Consider the following 22,588-nt stretch of genomic DNA (forward strand, 5'->3'; position numbering starts at 1 on the left):
AAAAAAAAAACCAGGTGACTGGTTTCTGAATCAAAACCAGGAGTCTACTCAATAGACAGACCCATATTTTCCAGAGTACTCTTTTTTTTATTTTTGAGAAAATAATACAAGGGAATTTATGGAGGTTGGATCGGGATCTAAAATTACGGATGACACGGTGGGCCTGGGACGAGGAACATAAGACGACTTTGTATGCGTCTCATAAAATGTCTCTATGTATCGTATGGTCTTCAAAGTAAAGACGCTAAACAAAAACGTCAATAATTAAACGTGTCTACACGTCTGTTTTGTTGTAGGCACACCCGGCCTAGTACTTGAACCACATCAATTGACTCTCGACACGTTTGGCGCAAAAGATTTCTCAGCTCAATTTTCCAAATCACATCACAAAATTGACATTATTTCTCCGTTACAGAACGCGGTCATTTAGTCCTCTTGTCGGCACAATCAGTTATGTACGGCAGATGGTTACTTTGTCTGCTGTGATATCACTTCTCAGCAGAAAGTGAGCCCCAGTTTTGAATTTGTAGTTCATCTCAGTGGGTAGATCGAGACGGTGCAAGAACAAAGACTGCACTTGTTCTGCTTACATGGGCAGTTGGGCACCGTGTCGTGGATCGACCAAATTATGCTACAATGGGTCACCTCTGTGGTTCCTTTCACGGAATAGCATGGAGAGCTGAAAGGACTACTTACTGTTCGGTACAATCTTCCAGGCAGTGTTTCTCCCTGGAGCTAACATCATGATCTTTTGATATTGACAGATAAACACCGGGAGACTGGCATTTGATTGGTTTGCCTGTTATAGGATGTCAATTAGTAGCTGCAGGTCCGAGGAAGGGCATGGCTGATCTGTGGCCCTGTTTCTTCATGGTTCCTAGCACCTTCCGGGGTTTCCATCATGTAAGTATGTGAACAGAAGCTAGCAGAAGGCGAGCAAGGCAGTAGTACTACTCCTGCCGACCTAGCAGTATTTCACCCGAGTTGGGAATGTTATACTCTTGAAAACTGAATCAGGAATGAGTTCTACTACTGTGTCGCCCTTGAGAATGAAGGTGGATCATTTATTCATCATTGTCTTAGTAATAGTTCCATCCCCATTCAGCCAAGATGCAACTACAATTCTGCCCTGCCGGAGTACGTCTCCATCGTATCAACCGTCGGTAAGAGCAGCCATGCGGCGGAGCTCCCGCACGCCGGCGTCGGGCTGAAGCCTGAAGGTTCAGCATGCAAAATTGCAAACCGCCTTGGGCAAGGAACAGATCGAGCGACTTAATTGCGCGCACGCAAAGGCGATTGCTTTGGGTTGCCGGTGCGCGCGGGTGGATGGATGACGGGCTGGTTGATGGAATCCTTGCGTAAGGGCGCAACCACGGCATGGCAGAATTGACTCTAACAATGGGTCCAGGGAAAACGGTGGCGCACGGCAAAGGCTCGAGGGACAACAAACTGTAGCTGTAGCCTTTGTGTTGTGTGTGGTGGGATTAATTAGTGCTTAATTATGATGTACTCAGTGCTTACTAGATGACGGATCAAAAGTATTTCCACGTGGGAATGCTACTCGTTAAAAGACCGTGGAAGACGAACCACCATACATGCAAAGAGAACTGCGGTGCAGAACTAAGATGTGACAAATGTTTATCTGAACAGTAAACTGGGCAGTGAGAAACTTAACTGCAATGGCATGTTTGGTTACCGTCCACAACTTAAAACACTTTTGTGCCATAAGTGTGGTATGTCCACTTTTTTTTTAACTGATGTCCACATTTTTTGTGATCAATTTTTTTTGCCACAAATGCAAAGTTTGCTAAAAATGAATTCTTAAGCTAATCCTTCGCCGGAAGAGGTGGAGGAAGGCTATGGGGTGGTACCAAATTCGCCGGAGGAGCTGGTGATGCTGGCTAGGCCATTGTCCAGCAAGAAGTTTGAAGCCCAAGCGTTCTCAATAATGGAGCCAGAGCCATTGTTGGCGATGCTTATTGTAATGCGGTGGCATCTGTTGCTACTACCAATGCTTGATGCTGCGAACAATTACAACGAAGATAGATCGGGCAAGAGACCTAGGAAGGCCAATGATCTTGTATTTATGGCTACCGGAGTTCTTCGGGGTCTTTCTCGGGGGTTCGTTTCCTTTTGGCTTGGGAAACCGAGCTCTCTCCATCGAGCTGCTTTAGGGTGTCTCTTTGACGAGTTCTAAGGTGACGCGGGGGAGATAGGTTAAGGGGAGTATGTTTATTCCTAACCCGTCATCACTTTGAGCTGTAATAACTGAGATATATTCGCTATTTACGACGTCAATAATATTATGGCCGTGTGATCGATCAAGAGACCGAGTGAACACGCTCCTTTTAAAAAAAAAGTGAGACTTATGTCATAGCCTCTTAATTAATGTGTGCAAAAGTAAGATTGTGATGGTATTACCAAGACCAAATTCAAAGTAGAGTCATTGTGGGGCACATCTTGTCCCCTCCCTCTCCTTGCCGGCCGTCGCCATCGCCATCACCACAGATCGAGGGGAAAAAGAACTATATATACATGCATATGCACGCTAGCTAGCTCCCATTGCAGTTGCGACGCACTTGTCACGCGGCCGGGCTTTCTCTGAGACGGCTTAAGCTAGCCTCAAGCTAGTTAACTTTCTCTGAGACGCCGGCCATTTGTGCCCAAGCCTCCGGAAGAGATATACGGTCGATCGGATGGGGCGGCAGCCGTGCTGTGACAAGCTCGGGGTGAAGCGTGGCCCGTGGACGGCGGAGGAGGACAAGAAGCTGATGGGCTTCATCCTCCGCAGCGGCGCCGGGGGCCGTTGCTGCTGGCGGGCCGTGCCGAAGATGGCCGGCCTGCTGCGGTGCGGCAAGAGCTGCCGCCTCCGGTGGACCAACTACCTCCGCCCCGACCTCAAGCGCGGCCTCCTCACCCACGACGAGGAGCAGCTCGTCGTCGACCTCCATGCAAGCCTCGGCAACAGGTACTAATTAAGCCACTCACCAATGGATTTAATTTGAATCGAGCTAGCTAGCTATCGCGGTGTCAGCTGACCCGACGCTGTCACGTAGGAAGGGATTTAATGGTCACTTGACCAATGGTAACGGCAGGATTAGATTGCAGAGTAGATTACACATCATCTTCTTCTACGTACGCTAGAAGATGATGGAAGGAGTTGATGTTCATGCATGCAGGTGTGATGTGCATGTGCACGTACGGAAGTGACTCAAAAGCAAGCAAGCTTAGCTGAATAATTAGTCTTTTGGTACAGTTTAATGTAAGGTCTCGATCTCGCGCCAACCACAGCAAAGATTTCTTGACATTGACGTACTTACTGATTACTCGTGTACCAGCTGACATGGTATTCCACTACGCAGCTACATATAATCTTCACGGACCACTGATTCCATGCTGTCTCGTGCGCACGAAATAACGCTATCTACTTTCTCTGTTCCAAAATATTAGACGTTCCAAGAAAAAGTTTTTACAGTTTTGACTGGATATAGACAAATATATTAACACCTAAAAGTAGTGCTTTCAATAACAAAACCTTTGCTTTGAACTGCTTTGTCTTAGCCGATCAATTGGAGAGATGCGCCTCAATCCTATCTTTTTTCCATCTATGTAAAAATAACTTTTCGAAAAAGCAAGGGCTCATTCCAAAGGGAAATTCGGGTTTAAAGATATACGACTTTGGGCTATGGTTAGCTCAGCTCCAATCAAGAATCCCCAGGGAACCCCAAGAATTCTTGGTATACCAATAAGTATACCGGAGTATGAAGAAATATATCATGACAAGTTTAATAAAACTATTTTAGAGTTGTAAATTTTTGTAGATTACTATTTTGTCAAACTAAAATTTGACTTAGGACAAAGGTAGAAACATCTTACATTTTGGAACGGATAGAGTAGCTTACTTAAGATTGGATCCAACCTGCAGCCATGTCAGAAAATTTCCAATTCAATCTACATCAAAATTAGCAAGCAAATTAAGCTCAGTTTATGGTCACTAAACTATGTTGCCCTGAAATTATTTTGTAATCCATCATAGAAAATAGCCATGCAGGTGGACTTTTTTACAGGTTGGACAAATTAAAGAGAATGTCATAATCCAATCTAATGCCAAATGCAGTTTTTGCGCTTGGTTGATTGATATATCCTTGTCAAGGGGTGACAATTGCTTAATTTGAGCAATTTTAAACTTCGGTTAGTATATATGAACCTTGGACAGCCACAAATATATGTAGGTAAAATATGCAGAAGGAATCTTTATTCCTTTCAGGAAAATAAAATCATGGTTATATTAATATTATAAGTTGACCAAAGATTTTGAAAATGTCATTCAGAATTTATACAAATTCATGTCACTTATTTTGGGACGGAGGGAGTGTTAAAATTGAAGATGACTTGGAGATGATCGAGTGATGTTGATCCAAAGTCTTGGAAATGTAACAAAGGTTTAAGTAAATTTAATTTAAGCAATGATTGCCAATGAAAATTACAACTTTGAACTTGTGTATGCAGTTCTATTTTTCTTAGAGTAAAATGCTCAAAAACCACAACATTTGCCGCTTACGAGTTAGCCGGATCCACTTTTCTTAAATTGTTTTAAAAAAAAATCAACACCTTTCGGGTAGGCTGTTGCACATAGCCTAGACGATTGGTTTGACGTCTCCAACTGCAAAACTAGCATGCCTTGCCCACCCGTGAGTATTGGTTTCCAGTTTCTCCCATTAAGCGAGCGTCGTACAAGGTAGATAATGAGTAAATTGCTTAAAACAACTAAATTGGGGATGTTGTTATTCAGAACCGCCACTTTACTAACTTTTTTGCAACAAACCATCACTTTTCGAGCAGGGTGTTACACAGAAACCAAATAGTTAGCGAGCTTAGGTGCAGTAACAAAAAAATGAGACTAGACATGCCCATATGTCGGCACCGATGTGGAAGTGGGACCCACTTGTCAGAACTAACATCTTCATCTTCAATTCAAACTTCACCAACTTGACTCACAATCGTGTACAAATATTAAGACTAGATAGGTAAAATAATATCATTAAATTTGGTACGAACAATATCTTCATATTAATGCAAAATTATAAAAGTTAAACACTACAATATATATATACTTGGCCGGCTACATGTCGTAGATTTTGCCCATTTCTAAAATGACATGTATTTTCAAATTAATACATGGCGTATTCTAACTCTAGGAATTAATCTTATTGACAAAAGAAAAAGCATATTATGTCAATTTATCCTGACAGCCTATATATGGTGGCCCACGGTATCATAACAGTAGAAATTTCCAGAAATATGGTGATTGCAAATTTTCTTTTGTCGATCACTGTCTTGAAGTGTGGCCTAGGTAAAGCAGCTAGATGCAGGTCATGCAGCAGCCACTAGCTAGTTTAGCACGAGTGGCTGAGGAAATTAACCATGGGCGTGCATGTTAGATTCAGATCAAAATGGAAAGCATAACTGGAATATATTATAGGCCACTGATCGATCGCTCTCTACCAACCAATTTGTTGTTTTCCTCGCAAAAAGGAAAACACTTTGTTGTTTTGTCACAGATGATGTTGATGGAATGGATCGTGGTCGGGGCATTGATTCTTATTGCACTTCGTATCAGCAAAAAGTTGTTGCTGACTTGTTTTCACAAATGCATACAACTACGTATAAACATGCACAGTGAAACTTTAATCAATTTTAGTAGCACTTGAGCAGCTATGAGAAGGACGTACTCAAATCGGTTTCGTTTCTTACCTAAGCATGCACGTTTGCATGATGTAATAACGATGATTCTGAATTTAGGCATATAACTCAGTTCTGTAGTAAAATTAATTTGTGATCTGACGGTACCATTTTCAGTCGATCAATATGAGCAATTGTCAAAGCTATAGAAGCTTGACTGCACGCTTTATAAACCGGTCAACGACATCTATTCTCGAAATATATAAAGTAATACGTTCATCGATTCGTGTTAATTGTGTCCCTGCATGTCTTCCGTTCCAGATGGTCCAAGATTGCCGCCAAGTTACCGGGCAGGACGGACAACGAGATCAAGAACCACTGGAACACGCACATCAAGAAGAAGCTCATCAAGATGGGCATCGACCCGGTCACGCACCAGCCACTCCATGGCCGCCGGAAGCAGCAGGAGGAGGAGGAGCAGGCGACAACCACGTCGGCGCAGTCATCCACCGTGTCCAGCTCCGACAAGGTTATGGATGTGACGTCGGCTGGCGGCGAGGCCAGCCTACCGGAGTCGTCGAGCACGAACACCAGCAGTACTACTACTAATGGTGGCGGCAGCCATGACCAGGACCCGCTGGTGAAGTGGCTGCTGGAAGAGGACGACGATCTGCCCACCGGTGGCGGCATCGGCGAGAAATGGCTCGATTTCACGGCCGGGGATGACGTTGACGATCTCGGTAGCATCGCCGCTACCATGCCGTGGGACGTCGGAGCGACGGATTGGCTGCTCGACTACCAAGATTTTGGAGTGGGGGACTCGAGCTTGCTGTCCATGTCCATGGTCGACAGCTCAAACGGATCAAACTTCTAGCTATAGCAATTAAGCAGCTGCATGAAGAAGATGCCAGCTTGCGTTGTGCATATGCCGTATGTCAGTGTAGATAATTGGAGCAATTAATAAAGAGCTTTTTTAGGGTACCAAACATATCTAACCGTTCATCGGCGAAGGACAACTTAGTCATTTGTGAAAGTAATTTGGTCTTTTCCGTCCCAGTGCGATCTCCATCGAACCGTAGCGCCGATCAACCATTGTCATCTCGTCTGCTCGTGCGCCGGCCGACCAACACTTTCCTGTGCACTCGAAATCGCCCCGCCGTCGTTCCAATCAAGACAGCACCGCCTCCGGCCGTCACAGTGCAATCGAGGCGCAGCGCCGCCTCCAGCCGCGGTCCAATCGAGGCAGCACGCCTCCCACTGCCGCCGTGCAATCGGCACAGCGCCGCCCCCAGCGGCCACGTCTAATCAAGCCACAGCAACGCGCGGCTGTTCGCCGCCCCCGCCGCGGACGCCCAATTGAGCAGCCGTGGACGTCCAATTGAATTGAGTGGGGGGCTCGAGATCGGCGATCAAGAGGCTGTCGTCTTGCTCGGTGCAGGGGTTGATGGAGTTCAAGACCGAGATCTAGCTGATCGCCAAGCCACATATGCTGCTTGCCCTCATCACTGCCGTTCACCGCTCCTAGACAGGACCAATCTCACGATGCCCGCCAGCCGCTTGTCAGCCTAAAGCCGTCCCGTGATTAAGATTTTCTTTTTTAATTACAAACCAAGATTCGGTTCAGCATGGGAATTATGATTTTGCCCTTCTACCGGAGGTACTCCGGTGTTTTTGTCCTAGGACTCCGTGGGATTAAGTATGGAGTACCAGATAATACTGACCACTAGATCGGAACAAATGAACGGCTCATATTGAATCCGGGGTACCGTAAAAGAGCTCTTAATAAAAGCCTTGGTCTTCCAAATTGAAATCCAATTAATTCTTGGATTGATGAATTTCATCCGTGAGGTGTAGATGTGTAGTAATGTTTCTTTTTTTTTGTAAAGGTGAGGTGTAGTAATGTTGTGTGTTGCGTATTTTTCCTTTGAGGTTAAAGGAGTTTATCAAGAAAGCAATGGTCCCTCTCAAGTCTCAAATAAAGAGAGAGCTTGTAGAACTCCTGCATATGTGTTTAATTGGTGTACTTGTACACATATTTCCAATACAAAATGTTTGTGTGGATGATCGATGTACACATCTTCTTTGTTTTTCTTATAGATACATTAATCCATATCAAAATGAGCTTCCATGCTAACTCCTCGCAGCAAGAAATCCGCAAGTTATTATTTTTCTGCGAAAAGACCAAGGCCATATTTTAAATCAGCCCATCCTTACACGGCTATATTTAAAGAAAACGAAAATTACACACAAGTCTTTGGAGGAAATCGACGCCGTCTTCCTTCTGCACTCGTTGGTGGCACACTGTTAGTGAAACTCGATACTACCTATGTACCTTTGAACTACGCCGAAGCCAGAAGAAAATTATTGACGCGTCAGCCGAGAAGCAACCAGTAAGAACCAGAATTTGAGAAACAGACCACTATTCGGAGATAAAGTGATGAAGATAGCTGGATGACCACCTCGGATCCGTCCAGACTGTAGATCTGCTTAGACATAAGCTCAATAGCTTCATAACGAACCTGAAGAAGGGCGAACCTTGCCGATCGGAGAAAAAGCACCAAGATATGAAGACCGTATGCTAAAAAGGAAGACAAGATTCCAAATCCACTACTTCAGAAGAGCATTGACCGGATGATCCTCATGCGAAAGAGAACCGTACGTAGGCGATCACAGTGACTAGGAATGTTAATCTCACGAAAGGAACTTCCTAGTCACTTGCACCTTTTCCTTGAAGAAACGATTTACTGAAGTACGTGTTCCTTAATTAATCAGCTAGGAATTGTACTGATATGTCAGGATTTCACCGGGAATCATGCATGTCTTGTCACCTCTGCCAAATCGCTACGACAGTTACAACCGCGAGAGTGAAAACTACGTCAGGATTTCAGGCACATCTCCAGATTCCTCGAGCTTCCGTCACTTGTCCCTGGAGGCTGACCATTGGCGTAATTAATTATTTACCTGGCTCTTCATCAGATTCGACCAAAAGGCCCTCTCAGAACAATCAAAACCTCGAGAAGTAGCGTGAGAAATCCGGCGGCGAGGGATCTGGAGCGCGCACGAGTGAGCACGAGGGCGCACTCGGCCTGAAAGCAGACGGCAAGACAGCTAGTGGTGGCCCATGGGTGAAGAGAAGAAACACCAGCTTGTAGGGCTGTAGGCGTCACACTCACACGTGATTGGATGGACGGCCGGGACGCCAGCGAAAGCGATTGAACCATTAACAAACAAATCCTAGGAGGCTTGTGCATACAACGAGCAACTGACAGCAGGCAGCAAGAACAGCAATTTTGTTTGGGAGGGACATGAGCAGCTTGTCAGAAGGAACTGGTCATCTGTATGTAGGAGGCCTATGTAGTATGGTCGAGTTGCTCTCAGATTTGGTGAGCTCTAGACAAGATGAAAGCTTGTGTGCATAGATAAGGTGGGTTGGTTGGGTGATCCTAATCAGAGCTTTGTTTGTATTATACAGTCACTGATGGGAGCCCTGTCCAAAGGTTTTGCGGACGGCCACCAACTAAAGCAAGCGTAATTAGATGCTCCCGGCCTCCGTTGTTTTTTGAGGGGTGTCATTTCAGAACAGATGTCAAACCTTCAAGATCTTCGATCTTTAACATAGCAGAAAAATGTGTTCAGTTGAATTTGCAAACGCTGTCCCTAAATTTTGTCGCCGGAAAACTTTTGCCTCGTCACACTTTTATCCATTTCAATTGCATACTGTAATGCTCAAATTCAAGTGCCTATGGGCCGGGAGAATGTATCGTCCAAAAAGGAGAAGTTCCAACACTAACAACTTGAGTTGAGTTGGCCTTTTCAACTCTTCAAGTTAATGAGTTTAACCAGTCCAGTTTCCGAGTAAGCTTACAATATTATGCGAAATCGTACTCCATCCATTTCAAAACATTAGGGTGTATTTGGATTCGTTAAGACAAGACTTTGAAAAACAATAACCTTCCATTAATATGCAGTTCATATACAAAATCATAATCACAAGTTAGAACTTTTAAATACAATAATGACTTCAAGTTTATGTCATATAGAAAGAATTAATACTGTAGTGTAATTGTTGGCCAAAGTCTTGTCTTCATGAATTAAATTGGTCATATGTTCATCCAAAATTGCTTATTGAATTAAATCAAAGGCATAATATGTAGCTTATGGTTGTACTTTATTTGCTTATATCTATGATTTGTGCAACCAAATGAAATTTTATGCTACTTAACAAGGCAACTCAAGTTTTTACCGAGTCGCATAGAGCTGAGATTTTGAACTGGAGTTAACAAGTAGTCAGGCGGGCATACCCACATGTAGCTACAGGGGTGCACCAGACACCCGTCCAGAATCATTTTCTTTGATATGTTTCATATAAATATAGTGTGTGATACCTCCAATTTCAAGCGAAAATTATGTGTGATTAAGACAAGGACATCAGATCATTCTTGCTCTCGGTTCACCCCTGCAGAGCAAGATACGATGTGCTGATGCTGGTCATACGTACAAGAATAAGATGCTCTGCTACGCAAAGCACTGAAGCTTACACATCAAAGCTAAAGAAGGGGGCACAATAATCACAGCGTGTATCATGAGTAACTGTCATGACATGATATTACTCTTGACAACAGGGACGAGCTGCTGTCATGGAGTGCTAATGCTCGGTTCTTTTTGGAGGGGGGAAGGTGGCCAAACTGACAGGGAAGTCCGTCGCATGATCTCCCAAAGGAGGCCCCGGTGATTGGTGGATTCCGTTGGACGGAACTTGATGAATGCAGTAGTACTGATGTAATGCATACTCAGGATGATGAAACCTGGTTCAGTGTCGAGGAAGATGCTTTTCTGTAGCAAACAAGAGTATGGCAGACCGTGAGCATGCACTCATATGCTTCAGTCATAAAAGAATTTCTACAGAAACAAAAGAAAATGAGATTGATGGATGGATACAAAAATAGATAAGATAGATGATAATGGTAATAATATGAAAACAGCAACAACGATAGCAATAATAATAATGCTAGAATTCATTAACTATGAAGTCTACAAGATTTAACAATGACCCTACAATTTAGCAACATGCCCAAATGCATGCACCCCAGCTTCTCGACAAAAGATTTGAACCCAGTCCAAGCACTTGGGAGAGAACATCACGGTCCCCACCATAAAAAACACACTAGCCAGTACCTCATAAAAGTTCCAATAATTCATTTATTGGAGGGCTGTTTAATACGCTCTCCATTTCACAAAGGTTGGCGTATTTTGTTTCGTTAAGACAAGGCTTTGACCAAGAATTACATTACTAATATGTAATCTATATGATACAAAATCATGATTATTGGAAAGAACTTTTAAAGACGAATTTATTGATATAAATTTCATATATGTAAAATCACATATTAATAGAGTTATCATTGGTCAAAGCCTTGTCTTAACAAAGCAAAATACGTCAACCTTTGTGAAATGGAGGGAGCATAGTGGTTACAATTGGCTTTCCTGGGAATTTGGAAGAGAGAGGAAAAAAAAATGAAATAGTACATCCAATAGGTCTGAATATTCATCAAGTGTCTACATCCATGCTATTGATATGCTAAATAAAACAAGTGGAGTGCAAGTATGAATAGACATTACTTGCACAATGGGATCAAAAGCATATATGATTAGATTGGACACTACTTGTACTGTGGTGGGCAGGTGGGGTTCATGGTTAATTCTCTGGCCCAGATCCATACTGCAACCAAAAGCATATTTAGGAACCCACCAGTAAATTTGTTGCAAGCGTGAATTGCATCTCAAGTTCTGCCAACTTGTTGGCAACTAAATCTGCTCAGATGTTAATTTTACTATCAATGCCAGTAGAGAAAGATGGTACAGAACTTAAAAATGATATACAAAAACAATTGAGTCTCTAAACAGTTTTGTACAGCGTTACCAACTCAAGTCCCATTTCGTCCCTTCATGGGTACCAACATTTTGAAGTAAATTTTTTGAACTAAATTGTTGTCGGGATCAAGTTGTTGTTGTCAGATGGCTCTTACGATGATGTTATACAAACAGCCAATGGATGTTGTGCCCCGAATTCAAATTTACCTAAATTGCACTGGACTTCTCCAAAGCTGACTTAAGTTCAGTCTCTTTCATTTTCATCCATTCACACAACACAGAATTCACTTCATCTGGAACTTCATCGTGCGGAGCATGACCTGTTATGTTTCACTATGAGAAACAAGCTCAAACACAAAAAATAGAACCCTAGGAAAATGACGGGCAAAGTTCACACACACACACACACACACACACACACACACTGAGAGAGCAACACACACACACACACACTGAGAGAGACAATCAGTCACCTGCATCTAATTCTCTAATATGGACGTTGCTGCAATGCTCTCTGAGCATGGAAACAAATGACTCGGATTTTGTAAGGGGATCTTTCATTCCCTTGTTTCAGAAGCAAATAAAACTAAAGTTAGCCTCACATATGTCAACAGACAGCAGATAGGTACTGGTGTAACAGTACGGAATTTTAGAACCTGGGTACGTATGAACCCACCATTTGTAACTAGGCAGAAATTGTATTGTTAAGTTCAAAAAAAATCATGCAACTAATACATGGACAGAAAGTAAAAGAAAATCATAACAAGTTGTGACTGTACAGATGATCATATTTTGTTTTGCAAAAGAAATAATACAACGCTAAGTTTCTACCCCATGTATTACTCGCATGATTTTTTCCTGAATTTTTTGAAATTTAAAATACGAGTCTTGCTAAGCTTTTGGAAGTTAGGTTTATATATAGTCAGGATCATTCTAGCATTTGCCATTGCTGTAATAGATATGATGACTGCGGATGATATTGGGCACACACCTGTATAACTAAGATTTCTCCCCCAAAAGAATCAAATAGAAAATTAAGAGGAATTGAAAGATTGAAGTTGAATATGCTCTCGATAACTGTTTTTGCACCAGGGTCATATGACTGCATTTGCCTGTCAAGGAAGAACATTGCAGACTATGCTGCACAAATTGAGAATTAAGTACATGCCAAATATATACTGTGATCTGAGGATACAGCCCTTATAATCTCATCCACGAGTGGCTTGTCAACCCGTTCAGTTCTCTACAAATGAAAAGGTTGGTATTGCTGAGTAACACATAGGTACAGAAGTATTTGAAAACGCAACACACTTCAAGATAAACGTACTGTAGGATAGTATTCCTTAAGAATGCCTCCAGCCCTTGACCTCAAAAAGAGCAAAAGGAGGCGTGCCTGTAACCCTGAAAGCCACAAGGTTCGACCTTCCTGTATGTATTTGCATTTGGCAGTATTAAATTCCATTTACAAAAGTAATGTAGCTCAGATGCTATAAAGTCCAACATCATTTTTTTACTTCTTTCATATCATAATTCCCTGGGTGGGGGTAGGGACACTGGTAGAATACAAGTATCAATGGTATAATCTTGACCATAAAACTTTTAACCTTAACTATAATTTCCTTCAGAGTTATGAAAGCCTTCATTATTCAAAACTAATTGGTTTTCACAATAGAGCTTATAAGAGCTAACAATAGGTTGTGAGCTACTACCTCTGTTCCTAAATATAAGACGTTTTGGTAGGCAGAAATATTTAGGAACAGAGGTAGTACTATATTCAAATGCATCGATACGGATAAAAAAATATTACTGAGTTCTAATTTCAACGCACATCTTTTCAATCTTATTGTGAGTCTGGAGACACATGAAAATGTATAAGACGCCCAACACATAGATATTCAGTATTCAACTAAATTAATACGATAAATGGAATACTTACTCCTGATTTTCATGAAAGGCATACAGTGTTTTATGCTACTTTAGGTTTTTAACTGATGCAAATATCACTTCACATCTTTGACCTATAAATATGGATATATGATACAGCACATGATCTGTAACAATGATGCAAAGTGAAGTAACTCCACTGAATGCTTGGCCTTACTTTACTCAATGGGATGAAGGAGTAACTTGGAACAACTGAACCAGCTGAGTTTAAAAGAATCAGAGAATTTGCAAGAGAAGGCCATAAGCCAGCAGCAATAGCACAGATATAACCTGAGAATATTACAGCAAACATAATGAGTATGTCAAAGGAGTTATTGCTTTAATGCCTGTAACTGAGCAATGTTGGGAGATTACTATGCCAAAGCATACCTCCAATAGAATTGCCAACAAGATGAACAGGCTCCCTCACAACATCAACAATAAAATCCCTCAGTAATTCTGACCACAGAAGTTCTGAATAGTCGACATTTGGTTTCTCTGATCTCCCAAAGCCAAGAAGGGTAATCGCCCAGACTCTGTGTCCTTCATCAGCAATGCTGCCAATATTATCACGAAAGTGCTGCAGGGAAGCCCCAAAGCCATGCACAAGAAGAACTGCAGGACCTTCACGGCCAACAGAAGTATACTGCCAATAGAGCTTTAAATGAGAAAAAAAAAATCGTGGAAAATCTAAACAAAATTGTGTACATTGATAAATTTAGTTGCATAAGCACAATAGGAGTCAGGAAACAAGGACGTAGAGTGCACGCAAGCTATCGAAGCATAAACTAAAAATCTAATAATTTTGAAAAGTAAAAATATAAGTCATAAGAAACAGGATTATTCCCATCAAACTATATGTGCAGTCATTGATAACGCCATGCAACAAACTTAATGAAACCGAATTACTACATGTCAAATACAGACGACACACAATTCTAAAAGAGTCAAAAGATGGTACCAGAAAATATGTTTTTTTAGCTTTCTAAACAAAAAATGTTGATTCGGAAAAAGAGCTGCTGCACAGATAAATGGAAGCTTTGACTTCACATGCTTTATTTCAAAGCCTGATTACTCTCAGTGACACTAATTTGGGATCTAGTGATAGTTATTACCTGGCCCACGTCTAGTAAAAGCTACCCTTATAAAGTGGCATGGTGCAACAGGAAATGCAAATTTAACTGCTAAACCAAACTTCAATAGTGTAGATCAAGGTTAGTTTCCCATGTTACTAGCAGGTGGAAAAATACAAGTGCGAAGTCAAACAATTCAGGGGGTCCTTTGAATAATGTCAGTGGCCTCCATTTGTTGATCGAGTCATCTATATTCAGTCTAAGGATAGGGGTTGCTGACTTTAATTAAGACTATGTTTCACACCTACATGGATAAAGCAATACAACCCAAAATTTGATATTTAGTCATGATACTGACGCATTGGAAGCAGAGTACATCATCCCATGTACAAGAGAGCATGGAACTTGAAGATAAACATACCTGTATAAGATAACCCTTCCATCTCCAAAAATTTAAAGGGTAAGTTGCCTCAATGCATACTTGGGATTTCAAGGCCAAGAGCCGGTACCACTTTCATGTGAATAAATAGATTGTGAGGAGAGTCCAGAGAAGGGGAAAATGTAGGCTATTGAAAACAGGACTGGAGAGGTATCAAGTTTATGTACCTCCAATGAACAGATAGCATCTACCGCTGATGTCACTGTAGGTGTTGAGTATCCAAACGGTGATAGAAAACCAGCATTGCGATCTCTCTCATATTGAATAGTTTCATGGTAAACTCTCCTCCGAGATATGACTCCAAGCTGAATTGCAGCACCAAACAAGGTGTAAAATGAAGCACCGTCCCTTGTTTCAGCGAAGCGAACTTTATCATGCAACCTGCACACAGACTTTAAATTAGATCTCTTATCAGAACTAACTAATGATTTTATATAACACTGAGACTACACTGCATAAATAACAGGGTGAATTAACAATCCATTCCACTGGGAGCTAAGCAGTATTTGCAAATACAACCACAACAATGATGTGGATAAGCAGCACGTATTCTGTAATTCACCAACCATCTGATGAGAATCTTATTGAAGGAAAACAACAGGTAGTGACACATACTCTTGCCAATTAGCTTTTCCTGTGCCTTCCAGGTATTTCAGGTAAGCAGCTAAAGCATCCAAAGTAAGATCTGTTCCACCTCTAACTTGAAGTGAACTTTCAGATGCAAACATTGAATCCATAATTTTCCTCCCTGTCGAACCAGCATTCGGGGTGATATCTTCGACGTTTCCTCCATTGTCGACAGTTAATGTAACATTACTTTTAACATTATTCCGGTTGAGGTTAGCTTTGAGAATAGATCTTGCTGACATGCTCTTGATATTGACCCAATTATCTTGTGTGGTTCTACTTTCTTCCAGGAATACTTTTAGTTCTTCGAGTGTAGGTAAAGAACCTGAACAGAAAACTGTTGTAATATCTAAATGGACACCCCAAGATGTTCAAGGAAACAGATAATTATAAGCCAAAACGAATAGAATTGCAGTACACCTGTGTATGACTCCACACTTAGAGCAGGAAAAGTTGGGGAAGCAACAGGTGCAGCCATAGATAATTTGTCCTTCAAAAATTGGTTGCGTGATGTTGACAATCCCCTCAAACTCTGGCGGAATCATCACTTCAGCATGCCATACTTAATCAAGTGGCTAGTTAAACAATAAGGGTCAAAACTGAGATATCAAATTTTAACTACCTTATAGTCATACAGTGGAGCACTCCAAACTTCCATATCAGGAGGCTCTCCCCATGCAAACGATCCCTTAGACAAAGAAGATTCAACATTGGCTAGAACAATACGCACACTGTGCTCAACTTCCTCTTCTGTATAGATGACGCCTGCTTGGACCTGTTATCTCCACCAATGCATGCAATCAGGAGATCCGGATTTGTTAGGAATGTATGCATAAACTCTTAAACCTCTATTCTCAACATGAACCTTGCATAGCGACCTCATTCACAAGTTTCAGAACAACATCTTCAGCATTTCCCAAGCCTATGAGCAGATCAGACTCTTGCGACTTTAATACCAGCTTAAGGTCTTTCAAAGCAAAAAGTAGCAGTTCCAGCATTGTATCAGAATAACCTGGAAAAGATAAAAAGGTTCATACTAATGTGAAGAGTCTAAATGTTTTTGAAAGTAAGCTGGCACGAAAACTGCCTGCTAAAATCCATCAGATGCCAACCAACTGTCAAATGCCATTAACTGATGTCTGATAAACCATGTTTCAGACAGGTTGGAGTTTATTTAAAAGTGTTCGTTGAGAGGTACTATATCATTCTAAGCATTGGCGAAGCAAAAGCAGTACTGATGTACAACGCCCCAGTCTCCTTTGGACCTTACTGGTCTTGCTGGCAGGTGTGATACACAACTTGGCGACAGTAACTAACATGTGGGGATTTGGATGGAGCTACATTATCCTGAGAAGCAACAAATGTGATGCCATACAAAGAGCTTGTTTATCCATTTAACTATCGCATGGAAAACTGAATGTTTCGTGTCTCTAAAGTTCCAAATTAGTGGGCATGCTAACGACAACCAGATACACCTATCAGTTTGCTTTGACAACGGACACCCGGTGTAATTCTTCTTTAGTTTGCTCTGAATTTCCAACACTAGCTTTTGCATCAATATGTCAAAATGACGACGATCCAACCACAGCACAACGCCATGCGAGATGGCAAAGCATTAGCACCAACACGCACACACATGTCCAACCGCATTGTGCCGAACACACCCCGTGCACTATCCCCATTCCTCAACCCCGTCGCGATCGCAGGTTGTAAGGCCCTAGACGCTCGAACCGAGCAGCAAGTAACTCACCCGCGAGGATGCGGCGGTCGAAGACGTAGAGCGGCACGACGGGGCGACGGCGCTCGGCGCAGGCGGCGACGAGGCCCGGGTGGTCGTCGATTCGGAGGTCATGCTTGAACCACACCACGGCCGCGGCCCCAGCGCTCACTGTGGCAGCGCTGCAGGAGACGACGACGCTTTGGCGGCGGCGGGAGCGGATGCGGCGTTGCGCGGGCGGAGCGTGCAGAAGGTGGCCGAGGCGGAGCGCGAGGAGAGCCATGGGACGAGAGCGGCAGCGGCAACAGCAGCAGCCATAGGTGTGGCGGGACGGGGATAAGAAAGGCTTGGGGGCTAGCGCGCGCCCATGGCGAAAGTTGTGGCGGAGGACGGCCGTGGCTGCTCGGAGTCGGGGAGAGAGATCTGTGGACTGTGGTGGTGGCCCGCCGCGTGCTGCTTTTTCTGTGGCAACGGTGCTCCGCTGAGCAGACGCATCAAATATGGCTGATGAATGAGGCAGAGAATTTTCGGATGAAGCGAGCCCAGCTTCAGTCAGTTTTTATCGTCCATGACCATACGACGTGCCCACGCTTCAGAGTTCAGAGTTTAGCCACTGCGTTGAGAATGAATGCTTCAGAATGCTTGCTTTTACGCTTTGGGGTACCAGTGATATTTGGACACCGTGCAGTCGGCGAACCTCTCAACTTCTCAAGGATTGCCACCAGAGTCGTGCTCCTGCACGTGCAGCAACGCCAGCAGAGCTTCCAGAACGACCTTGAGTGTTGACTCTTGAGATTCTTCAGAAGAACGATGGGAAATCAAACAAGAGTTAGAAACAGGCCCAGGTAATCGGCAAATGCAGTCCAACCAACGGTGTGACATTTTCCTGTCAAACAATTCTAGGGATTCCTTCAAAATTAAATGGAACAGTAGCACAGCAGTACTGCCACACACAAGGAGCAAAAGCAGTCGTCATGCTGCAAACCAAGGCGTAATTTAGAGAGAACGACCAAGAACTGGCAACATCCATCAAATGGCCAGACAGGCACAGGCGCAACCAGTTTCAACACATAGAAATGTATATCTTGAGTCCCTAGTGGCAGAAACATAGACACGCTCTGACAACAAATGCATCTTCATAACTAATCGCTACCGCTGTTTTGCTTAGTTGTGCCAGACGACCAACAAAAGACCCAATTTACAGCAGACCAAAAGATAAAGAGCGAGACACTAAGCAGAGCATGCCGGCCTAAAAAGCATCATCATCAACATCTTCGTCTTCGTCTTCATCATCAGAAATTCTGAAATCCTCCAACGCCTCCTCTTGTTCCTCCTCATCAGCATCACCCATCAGTTCAGAAGCAGGGATTTTGTCTTTCAAACCAGTGCTGAGCACCACAGTTTGTCCTTTGGACTTCTCCATATCTCTTCTTAATCTTTCCATGTTCTCATTTCTCCGCTCGGCCTCTAGTCTCTCCTTTTCAGCAATCCTCTTGTCAAGATCAGCCCTGATAAGATTGTCAGAAAACAGTAAGTAATAATCTTTTTAGTAGAGACAGTTTATCCAGAACTATATCTTAAGGGACAGACCTGTAATTTTCCATGTATTCATTGGCACTTGCTTCTATAGCTTCAAAAAATGCATCAACTCCAGTGCCGGATACTGCTGATACTCCGACAGAACGCAGGTTATTGTAGAATTCATCCAACACAAGAGAGAGACTCCGGGTGAATGAAGAGGAGTACGATGAGTCGGAATCCAAAGCTGTCTGAAATGCTTCAAAGTCTTGCATCCACTGGTCCAGAAAATAAACGAAGGCAAAGTTACAAAAATTTGGGGGAAAGGCAAACCAACAGCAAAATTGAGTAAGCATTATGGACACATGTCATTGACGAAAACCCTGTTTGAGTAAGTATATTTCAATTTTCATAATACAAATGTTCAATAAACCTATCAAACGCCAGTCTGATAAATTGACAAAAAAGTTTACCCAAATGAGAACCGGCGCACGCACTGTGAATACACGAGTAACTAAATGCAATACCAGTGTACATAATCAAGAAAAGTGAAATTGAAGTCAGCACAGGGGTGTACCTACCTCAAGAGCAAACTCATGCTTGGCTACATCAACCTTGTTGAATGTCAGGACCAGAGGCAAACGGGTCTTGTAGAGGATACTGCATGCATACATCATGTTGCTCATAAATGTTACAGGGCTCGTCGACCTGGGGGTGTCAACAACATATGCAATAACCGTTGGAAATGTTGATGCAAAAGCTTCAGTTATGATAGCTCCTGAAGCCGACCAAGTAAAGATTTCAATCTGCCCTGGGGTGTCCACCAGCACATAGTCCAGCTGGTCTGCTCGCTTTTCAATAACAGATATAACCTGTAGGACATATATTAGCTCAACAGAAGAGAACAGATGAAAAAGGCATCTCCCAGAAACAACAAAATGTAGCATATGAGTTTTGCAAAAGGAAGTTCCATTACGCAGCACGCAATCAAATAAATTCCTAGGAACTCAGTACTAACTACTAAGCTAAAAATTTCTGCAACCATTTACATTGAATGATGGAAATTTACATGATTCAATTCAATTTGGCTGTGTGGCATAACTTTCCATTTTATAGCCTAATATTACAACCATAGGACCACCATTACAATTTACAAACACATGACTCAATTCAATTTGACTGTGTGGTTGTAAGTTTGTACCTCATCAAACTTGGTTGAGAACAGGTTGAGTGAGGTAAGGATGCCGCCATTGGGACCAAGTCCGTACTCCTTCATAACCTCCTTGTAACGCACAGTGTCACGGATATCAATGTTGGCCCCGAATGGCAGCGTCATCACTGCAGGGTCAAGATTGATCACATAACCCCTCATGTTTGATGATGCCTGTGTATGGCACACCAGACGGTGCATGAAGGTGGTCTTCCCAGTCCCTACAATGCAGACCAAACATTAAAAGCTCTCGATAAAAGCTCTACACATCACAGGTTCAGTGGGATAATTGAATAGCAGCAAACGAAATCGACGCACCAGCCATGCCGATGACAAGGATGATCACCGGCTTCTTCTTGAAGTTGGTGCGTCCCGGGCCGATGGATAGGCTCCCAATGGAGTCCGCGAGCTCCTCGCCCTTCCCATTCCCTTCCTCTTCCGTAGCATCGGCCTTCCCCTTCCCCTTAACATCCGTCTGCGCAAGCCATACACAAATCCCACAAAAAGTCACATGTGAAACCCTAAAGGATAAAAAGCGAGGGGACCAGTTAGGCGGCGGTGGCTTGCCTGATCCTCGAGGTCCATCTGGGTGGGCTTGCTCTCGGCGGAGGGTTCAGAGTCGACGTCCATCAGAAGCTCGGGTGGTGCCGAGAGACGGCGGTGGGTGGAGCAGACGGCCGCTAAACCCTACACGGGCGGAGGACCCAGTAGGGCACCGGGGGGGGATGGGAGGAGAAACGGTCGGGAGTGAGAGAATCGAAGGGGAGATCAACCGGCGGTGGCGGCGCTCGCGCGAGGAGTATGGTTTGGTCGGGAGTGAGAGAATCGAAGGGGAGATCAGCGAGGGGGCTGGGGCGCTCGGTATCGAGATGGGCCAGAAGAAGAAGGGAGGGGTGCGCCTCACGAAAGAATAGAGAGAGAGAAAGAGATGAGGTCCGGCCCACGTGAAAAAGAAGATGGGTGTGGGCCGTGTGGCTACTATAGGTGGCTATCGGGCCGGGCCGGCCCGGCACATGCCCGGCTCCATCTAAACGAGCCTAGCCCGGGCACGGCCCCCAAAGCCCGACAATAAAGGGGCCGGGCCGGGCCGGCATCAAATGACCACCTCGAGGTCCAGTCATGGCACGAAGCACAAACAGGCCGGGCCGGCACCGAAAGCCCGGTGTGCCTTAAAAGAAGTCCGTAAAAAATCACAGCCCAGTGGCCTGTTTATGGGTGCCAGCCCATGGTAAATGGATCAAAATGTTCCTTTCCGTAATTTGACATAAGCAATCGGTTACATCAGTGGCTAGCGAGCGTGAAGGTTGAGAGGGAGGTCAGCACCACATATTTTCGTTTCTACTTGAGTGATTATATTTTTTAAAGAAAAACTTGCTAAACGGGCCAGGCCGGGCTGGCCCGACGGGCCTGGGTTGAGGCCTAGGCGGGGCTTCGGACCGGCCCGGCCCGATTAAATGTGTGCCGGGCCTGGCACAAACGGGCCAAGCTCGTCGGGCATCAAAAAGCCTAGCCCGATTACCAGGTATAGTGGATAGTTCTCTCTGAGTCGCCTGATTTTTAATCGAAAGGTTTTAGATCTCAACCAATGTATCGTAGCCATTAGATTAAGATTTGCGGGTCATCACCATTATCCTCTCTACTGCGTGCAATCGTTTGATTAACATCTGATTGGCAAACATGTTGACTGATCTCTAAAATTCAAAAAACAAGTGACTTTTCAACAGCAAAACTGAAAAAAAAAACGGTTGCCATCGTGGTCTCAGAATTCACCTTATCTAAAAAATATTATGTACTTTCGCTATTTTGGTATACTTCCTCGTCGATTCGGCGATGAATCAGCGGTTTGACAAACCTGTGTTGCAATGGGTGTGCCATTGTTTGTTGTGAGCAACTCATGCGACTATTCTAAACCCACGAGGTTAGTCCATCTTGTTCAGGTCTGGTCTTCTGCGGTTTCATCACCAGAGACTGAAATATCAAGATACAGCTGACCGATCTAGTGATTTTACTTCGAAGATCTTTGTGTAACTTTTAGGCTTATATGGATCTTTGTTGCCAATTTTTTGTTTCAGTTTTGTCGATTGTTTGTACTTTGTTTTCTGAATCAGTAAAGTCATATGTTAAAAGAATTGGCTTTTGTTTAGTAGCGACGCACAGCGACTCCTAGAGATGCACATTCTCGGACTACGCAACTAGGTTCGGCTCTTTGTAATCACGTCTCATGCTGGTCGTAAAGTCAAATGAGTTGTTTCTAAATAGAACCATCACACATTCAACAATACATGGATGAAAGAACAGAAAAGTCCATTTTATACCTTTGACCTTGTAAACCTCGTCAACCCTAACCTTTTAATCTCGGGTTTTCGGACCCTGACCTAATAAATGCCGGTTTTTTAAAACCTTGGTCCCACGAAAAACCGTTTGGCCACGCAGGATTAATGACGTGCATGGGATTTGCCGAGTCAACACTGCACGTGGGTCCCAGTTATGGAAAAAATTCTCTTGTTCCAATTCGTCCCAAAGCAAAA

At 43.5% G+C, this 22,588-nt stretch overlaps 3 protein-coding genes across 8 annotated transcripts; 1 reads left to right on the top strand and 2 right to left on the bottom strand.

The window, feature by feature from the left end:
* Positions 1-2,394: 2,394 nt before the first annotated feature.
* LOC100826598 (protein ODORANT1) lies at positions 2,395-6,668 on the top strand. The gene is made up of 2 exons (XM_003578457.4): positions 2,395-2,968; positions 6,004-6,668. The coding sequence occupies exons 1-2, from the start codon at positions 2,697-2,699 to the stop codon at positions 6,554-6,556; spliced, it is 825 nt and encodes a 274-aa protein (XP_003578505.1). The 5' UTR covers positions 2,395-2,696; the 3' UTR covers positions 6,557-6,668.
* A 3,349-nt stretch (positions 6,669-10,017) lies between these two features.
* Positions 10,018-17,757, bottom strand: LOC100826912. Of its 6 annotated transcripts, none has more exons than XM_010240125.3 (15): positions 17,366-17,755; positions 16,494-16,627; positions 16,238-16,390; positions 16,036-16,147; positions 15,604-15,940; positions 15,156-15,369; positions 14,971-15,060; positions 13,867-14,122; positions 13,655-13,767; positions 12,881-12,979; positions 12,749-12,796; positions 12,545-12,655; positions 12,027-12,117; positions 11,761-11,873; positions 10,018-10,581 (listed from the first exon to the last, which is right to left on the bottom strand). In XM_010240125.3, exons 1-14 carry the CDS (start codon positions 17,613-17,615, stop codon positions 11,761-11,763), a joined length of 2,121 nt encoding a protein of 706 aa, XP_010238427.1. In that variant the 5' UTR covers positions 17,616-17,755; the 3' UTR covers positions 10,018-10,581. The 6 variants fall into 6 exon arrangements, 5 of the variants coding, with proteins under 5 accessions (XP_010238427.1, XP_003578506.1, XP_010238428.1 ...); XM_003578458.4 differs by having other exon boundaries at positions 10,018-10,515; positions 17,366-17,753; XR_002966432.1 differs by lacking the exon at positions 12,027-12,117 and having other exon boundaries at positions 10,018-10,515; positions 17,366-17,756.
* Positions 17,758-18,307: 550 nt separating this feature from the next.
* Positions 18,308-20,905, bottom strand: LOC100827215 (GPN-loop GTPase QQT2). Its single transcript, XM_003578459.3, has 6 exons — positions 20,628-20,905; positions 20,379-20,535; positions 20,052-20,281; positions 19,432-19,722; positions 18,923-19,128; positions 18,308-18,840 (listed from the first exon to the last, which is right to left on the bottom strand). The coding sequence occupies exons 1-6, from the start codon at positions 20,688-20,690 to the stop codon at positions 18,582-18,584; spliced, it is 1,206 nt and encodes a 401-aa protein (XP_003578507.1). The 5' UTR covers positions 20,691-20,905; the 3' UTR covers positions 18,308-18,581.
* Positions 20,906-22,588: the final 1,683 nt, after the last annotated feature.

Source organism: Brachypodium distachyon, chromosome 4 (assembly GCF_000005505.3).
Source record: "Brachypodium distachyon strain Bd21 chromosome 4, Brachypodium_distachyon_v3.0, whole genome shotgun sequence".
Lineage (NCBI taxonomy): Eukaryota > Viridiplantae > Streptophyta > Magnoliopsida > Poales > Poaceae > Brachypodium > Brachypodium distachyon.

What these genes read in the sequence shown, in the direction of transcription:
- LOC100826598 (XM_003578457.4), top strand. Translation starts at nt 2,697, where the DNA reads ATGGGGCGGCAGCCGTGCTGTGACAAGCTCGGGGTGAAGCGTGGCCCG. An exon ending in CATGCAAGCCTCGGCAACAG is followed by an intron (nt 2,969 to 6,003) that starts GTACTAATTAAG and finishes CTTCCGTTCCAG; the next exon opens with ATGGTCCAAGATTGCCGCCA.
- LOC100826912 (XM_010240125.3), bottom strand. Translation starts at nt 17,615, where the DNA reads ATGGCTCTCCTCGCGCTCCGCCTCGGCCACCTTCTGCACGCTCCGCCC. An exon ending in CTCCACTGTATGACTATAAG is followed by an intron (nt 16,148 to 16,237) that starts GTAGTTAAAATT and finishes TGATTCCGCCAG; the next exon opens with AGTTTGAGGGGATTGTCAAC. An exon ending in GGAAGGGTTATCTTATACAG is followed by an intron (nt 14,123 to 14,970) that starts GTATGTTTATCT and finishes CTCTATTGGCAG; the next exon opens with TATACTTCTGTTGGCCGTGA.
- LOC100827215 (XM_003578459.3), bottom strand. Translation starts at nt 20,690, where the DNA reads ATGGACGTCGACTCTGAACCCTCCGCCGAGAGCAAGCCCACCCAGATG. An exon ending in CCTTGTCATCGGCATGGCTG is followed by an intron (nt 20,282 to 20,378) that starts GTGCGTCGATTT and finishes TCTGCATTGTAG; the next exon opens with GGACTGGGAAGACCACCTTC. An exon ending in GAATACATGGAAAATTACAG is followed by an intron (nt 18,841 to 18,922) that starts GTCTGTCCCTTA and finishes CAATCTTATCAG; the next exon opens with GGCTGATCTTGACAAGAGGA.